This window comes from Amblyomma americanum, chromosome 1, assembly GCF_052857255.1.
Source record: "Amblyomma americanum isolate KBUSLIRL-KWMA chromosome 1, ASM5285725v1, whole genome shotgun sequence".
In the NCBI taxonomy this organism is placed as follows: domain Eukaryota; kingdom Metazoa; phylum Arthropoda; class Arachnida; order Ixodida; family Ixodidae; genus Amblyomma; species Amblyomma americanum.
The window spans coordinates 42,346,852-42,352,851 of NC_135497.1; the positions used below are offsets into that span (position 1 = coordinate 42,346,852).

General features: G+C 51.3%; 1 protein-coding gene across 1 annotated transcript; it reads left to right on the forward strand.

Moving 5' to 3' along the window:
- Window positions 1-2,785: 2,785 nt before the first annotated feature.
- Window positions 2,786-4,730, forward strand: LOC144112690 (solute carrier family 2, facilitated glucose transporter member 8-like). Its single transcript, XM_077645515.1, has one exon. The coding sequence runs from the start codon at window positions 2,924-2,926 to the stop codon at window positions 4,595-4,597; it is 1,674 nt and encodes a 557-aa protein (XP_077501641.1). The 5' UTR covers window positions 2,786-2,923; the 3' UTR covers window positions 4,598-4,730.
- Window positions 4,731-6,000: the final 1,270 nt, after the last annotated feature.

The window sequence follows — 6,000 nt, forward strand, 5'->3', positions numbered from 1 at the left end:
CGGAAATGTATTCAGTTGTCAGCGGCAGCCCCTGGGAGGTGCCATTAATGAGCTGGTGCGGCTTGCTTGAGCAGTACGTTAACATGTACAAAGACCTTGCGCACCACCTAGAAGTAACGCAAGGCGCCGCGTTTCGCTGTTCGCGCTCTGAGGGAGCAAACCCCAAGGTGCAGAACAGATCATAAAAGACATAGGCTGCTAAAAAGACGCCTCAGTGCTTGTTATTGGCGCTAAAAAATTCAAGTATTTTGTTACATCTGACTGATAATTTAAAAAAAGCTTACATTTTTTCCAGCTTGATTTGCACACAGATTCAAAGCTACTGTAGAATGTACATATCTACTCAGTGGGGTTTTTTTTAATAAAGAGTTTTTCTCTATGAAAACGCAAATAAATCATGGTTTATAATAATAAACCACCAGACGAGTTTTCGTCAGACTTTAGATTTCAAACGTTAAAGTTCAGTCAAAAGAGGAGGAAATGGGGAAAAAATAAATCCGGATCAGCTATGTGAAGTTGCTGAGAAAGGAGGTCTTTTTTTGCCGGGATTTAATGCCTCAAGGCGTCAGTGGGCGAAGGTGTATGCCCCTTGACTCTTTCCTTACCGCACCTATTCAAATCGTTCAATGTGAACGATAGCGCGAAATGGCCCATTCTGCTCGACCCGGACCGCTTCTGGATAAGTAACACCACCCAGCATTCTGCAAAAGATAACTATTTCAGTTCCAGAATCGGTTTTTTCGTCACCCATATGAAGGAATTTTTTTTTTTTAATCTTATTGCGAAGCATTTCAGCACGCGGCGAACATGGCGTCCTCGTCTCGGACCAACCCTGCTCATCAACGGCGGTGTTCCCGCGATTGCGCTGCATGATCGACACGCAACGACGTAGATGCAAGCGACAGCTTTGTGCGAAAAACCGACACAGCAGTTCACAAGATAACGTCATGAGCCACACAACAATCACTTGCTGGACTGAAGCCCCTCCTTTCTAGAGCGTATGCTCGCGTGTCTGTCGGGTGGTCACAGCAGCCGCCATTCATATCGCAACCAACCTGTTCGGGCCTGCGCTGCCAAAGCTATGCGTGGTTCACCATTGTGGCGCCCGTAAGGTCAGGTGCATCCACAAGCAAAGCGAAGACAGAGCAGCAAAACTCCCAGTTCACGCGGTGACAATCGGGAAAGTGCCTTCGCTATAGGCGCTTCCACCGCCTCGGTTTAGTTCGGCTCGCGTACAAAGCAAACGTTGCAAGGCTGGAACGCATTTCAAAAGACTGCGTCTGCCCACCGGTAGAAGCTGCTTTTTCTGTCGCAAACCCAGGCCACCAAGATTACATTCACATCAATATGAGCAAACTAAATTACATCTTCGAATTTTGGAACTCTGTAGTGTGTAATGTTCTCGGTGAACCAGTGATTTTTTTTTCAGTAATCGATCGCTAGTAATCTAGCTTATACATTGAAAAAACAATCAGGGCTATAATCTCCGAGGACCTGATCTCGGTGACCCAGCGGCCTGCATTTGACTAGCCCCGTGTTCCGCGCTTCGCATTCACCACGACGGCACAACGAAATGTCATGCCCCAAAAAAGTGCTTTCGACGCCGGCCCACGTCACGCAACCGTATCGCAATATAGCACCCCGAGGATATCCCAAATTGTGATATCACTGGGAATATCATGGGACATTAATTCGGGTCGTGCTGCTATCATTGAGAGCGCTGCGTCTCAGATAACTCTGAGATGTGCATTCGAGGAAAGGCGTTCACAGACGACATATAGCTAAATGACGCTGAAACTGGGTTCGCCCATGGAGATGCTTCTTAAGAAGCTCTGGCTGTGCTAGCTGCTGATGTGCCAGTTAGAGCAATAATTTATTACTCCATGATTGTTTGTGACAAGCACAGTTTTTTTTCTAATTAGTTTTCCGCTTAGTGTATTATGTCCAAAAGTCATTCCCAAATTTATTGGAGAAATAACCAAGAAATTCGTAATTTTATGCAGAAAGTTGCTCACGACTGTACGCTGAAAACAGTCCTGCAAGCAAGTTTTTCTTGCGTCGGGGCTGAACTGAACCGCCTTCGTCTGTGTCCTGCTTCGCGCTGTTCAATCATGATGTTAAATGTAGTTTTTGTCACAACTAAAGGAACCCACTGTAGTCTTGTCTAAAGTGACACCAAGTTGTGTAAAATTTTATCTATCGCGATCCCTCCGCTTCAGAGGCTGTGAGGGAGAGTCCTTCCACTCAGCAGAACGCCACAGCGCGGCCCGACGCCAGTCAGCTCCGGTAACGCGCGCAGTGGTGCAAACGAAAATTTTAAAACCGGAAATGGCACTACCCACGTCAACGGTGTATTGGCCGTGGTTTGATGCTGACTCCCAGAAAAAGTATTCCAAATGAACACCCGAAAGATGGCTAAGTGCAGTCTGGACGAAAGTTTGTGTATGTCGTGGTTGCTCTTTTTCATACAATGTATGGTATGTAACCCCTGGCAGGCAAAATGTTCCTATTATGGTTTCTCGTTTGTATATGCCCCCACCGTCGGCACGCCTCGTGATTGATCGCCCAAATCTAAATCGGTGGCAGTTAGCTGCCTCAAGCTCGGACGCATGTTCCTCCTGTCCATTTCACGTTTGCAATCTAAATAATCCAGTTCTTCCGGTGCGCGCCACTTCAGAAGTAATGATGATGATCGAGGACAGTTTTGCCACCCTGTCAGTCTGCACCACTACATCAGCGCTTACGCGGCCGTAGTATGCGGCGGGACCTTTCCTGGATGGGCTCCAGCGATCCACCGAAGGCGGCTTGCTCGCGCTTGTGAACTGGCGCACCCTGGCGACAGGGTACATCCTCGCGAGAGGCCACGGAGCGCGAGCAGCCTTGCTCGAGGATGCGATATTCACGCCGAGGCCCGTAGCGCCCCATGGCCGACAAAAAGGAGGACGGGCCCAAGGGCTTCGAGCTCTTCTACGTGGCGGCCGCGTCAGCATGGCTCGGCTCGGTGGCCATGGGCACCAACCTGGGGTACTCGTCGCCTGCCATACCCAGCCTCAAGAACAACGTGAGCCAAGGCGGTCTGGAAATCACCGAAAGCGAGGAGACCTGGTTCGGCTCGCTCATGACGCTGGGCGCGCTCACAGGAGGTCTGGTGGCCGGATTCTTAGTGGATAGCCTCGGCCGCAAGTTGTCCATCATATTCTCCTCGCTGGGGTTCATCACCGGCTGGGTGCTTATCGCTACCGCGAGCAGCGTGATCGTGCTTTGCCTGGGCCGCGTCATCACGGGCTTCTTCACGGGGCTCGTGTCTCTCGCCGTGCCCGTGTACGTGTCCGAAATCAGCCGGCCACAGGTGCGTGGCACACTCGGTACCGGCATACAACTGTCCGTCACCATCGGCATCCTGGCCGTATTCTTCTTTGGCAAGTATCTCGGGTGGAGCTCATTGGCCATCCTCTGCCTGACTGTGCCAGCTGGTATGGCCGTGCTTATGATCTTCATGTCCGAATCGCCGCGCTGGCTGTTGCAGAAGGGAAAGCGCGAGGATGCGCTCAAGGCACTGCAGTTCCTCTACGGCGCGGGCACCGACTACGAGGCGGAGCGGAACCAGATCGAACTGAACCTCAAGATGAGCCCCACCGAGGGCTTTCACATGAAGGAGCTGCAGCAGCCTTTCATCTACAAGCCCATTCTCATTAGCTTGTTCCTCATGTTCGCCCAACAGCTGTCAGGCATCAACGCGGTCATGTTCTACGCGGTGTCCATCTTCCAGTCGGCTGGCACCACCATCCCGCCCGAGGACTGCATGGTGATCATCGGCGTGGTGCAGGTGGTTGCCACGCTGGGTGCCACCATGGTGATGGACAAGGGCGGCCGACGGGTGTTGTTGCTCACGTCCGCCGCTCTGCTGGCGCTCAGCCTGGGCGTGCTGGGCGGCTACCACTACGTAAAGTCGACCAAGGGCGACGAGGCCGTCGAGACCATAGGCTGGCTGCCTCTAGTGTGCCTGTCGCTGTTCATCATCGGCTTCTCCTGCGGCATGGGCCCCATCCCGTGGCTCATGATGGGTGAGCTGCTGCCGTTGCGCGTGCGCGGTTTCGCCACGGGCATCTGCACCAGCTTCAACTGGACCATGGCCTTCATCGTCACCAAGACCTTCAACGACATGCTGGACATTCTCAAGCCGTACGGCACGTACTGGTTCTTCTGCGCCGTCATGATAATCTCCTTCTTCGTGGTAGTGCTCACGCTTCCCGAGACCAAGGGAAAGACGCTCGAGGAAATCGAGGCCGCCTTCCGTGGCGTCGCCGTGCCGGAGCCCAAGAAACCTGAGCCTGCTCCCGCCGAAGTGTCCCCGTCGATACCTGCTTCTTCCGCCGCACCGCCTGCTGATTCCGGGAAGCCGCCAGCTGCGGCGTCGCCCAAGAGGCCGTCGGTGCCCTCCACGCACTCCAAAAGCTCCAAGGCAACGTCTCCCGACAAGGCAGCCATTTCTCCCACGCGACAGGCATCCAAGACCACCGTGTCTGAGGCGCCGCCCTCGGAGCCTGCACCCAAAAGCCCTGCGCAGGAGCAGGATGGCGACGGTGGCGGCAACTAGTACATTGGTCTTTGCTCTGCCGACCCTGTGCAATAAAGTGAGCTGCTTGGTGCCACTCGTCGCCTAACGCTGCCCCCGAGCCGCGTGCGCGGAGTATCTCCGCGTAGTAGTTGAACGCACGGCTTTAACGGTACGCGCGACGAAGGAGCTGTGACAAGGGTACGTGCCGCTGTGAGCACGCGCATTTTTTTTTTTTTTACGGTGGCGTGACAGCTGAGCGCCAGCATACCTAACGGTCGATTTGGCACCATCGCCGTCGCGCGATGCATGAGGCGCAACTGCGCTAATGACATTCGAGAGGAAAAGTTTGTAACGAGAGAAGTAACAAACCTTGAGTAACCTAGTCGGTCATTCCCGAAAACATTGGCGTAGGCGCCTCGTTCCTCGCTGGGCCGCTGAGAGAAGAGCATGAGCTAGTTGCGCCTTGAAAAGCGATATCTGGATAGCAAGCTAGCACCGCTTGACACAGTGGGATATGAGTTTTTTTTTTTTTTCGTGTATGCTCCATGCCTGTCATAGAGCTTCCTGCACGACGGATGCAGCTATACCGGGTGTTCCGCCCAAGATGTTCCGCTTTTTTTTAATGTGCTTGTTGAGTTAAACTCTATGCCGATACAACTGCTTTTAGAGTTAGAAGAGCTTTTTTTTTGCATAGCATTATCAGTGGTATAATACAGCTCAAATGTGCTGACTATTAGGCTGGTAGACTATATTGAATAGTTTCTTAACTATTACTGTTAGTCTTCTTATTTTTTGAGAGGCGTGTAGCCCACCGTAAGTAATATTCATATCAGTTTTCAGAATTTCGAAAACGCCGTTACCTTCGGTGTTGTGGCCCAACAAATCTTGTTTATTTAGCTTTTCCAAAGCGCGTGTATTTTGGCGCGATGTAGAAAATTTTTTTGGTCTATTAAAAACTGGTATGGATATATTACGCCTCTGATCAATAAATAAGGAAAGAGACATCGTTAAAAAGTTTGCTCGGTATTAGTTAACCAGCCTACTAGTTAGAAGTTTCAAGCTCGAAAACAGCTAATGCAATCATTGTTCGGAAAGCGCGTCCAGAATATTGACTAATATCTCACATTTCATGACATTCTTGTTCTCGAAAGAGCAGAAATCCGGGATCGAAGAACTTTGGGAACGATATATCGAACCGAAAATTGTATTCCATCACTACCAAGTGCAGGAGGGTTGAGGTGTTGAATGCTACAGGTGGGGTTAGCCTTGCTTTGTCTGCCGGCAATTGCTCCACCGCAGCGTCCCTTCAATATTAACAATGCCGCATCTACCCCGCTAAGCGCACAGTCTCTTATAATAGCACACATTCTCTCCCGCAGTCACCATCTATGCACACAATCAATCCACACAGTTCACATCACAGTCCACTCCAGAAGTCACCA

Bases quoted from the DNA above. Each gene is read 5' to 3' on its own strand.
- LOC144112690 (XM_077645515.1), top strand. From the start codon at position 2,924: ATGGCCGACAAAAAGGAGGACGGGCCCAAGGGCTTCGAGCTCTTCTAC.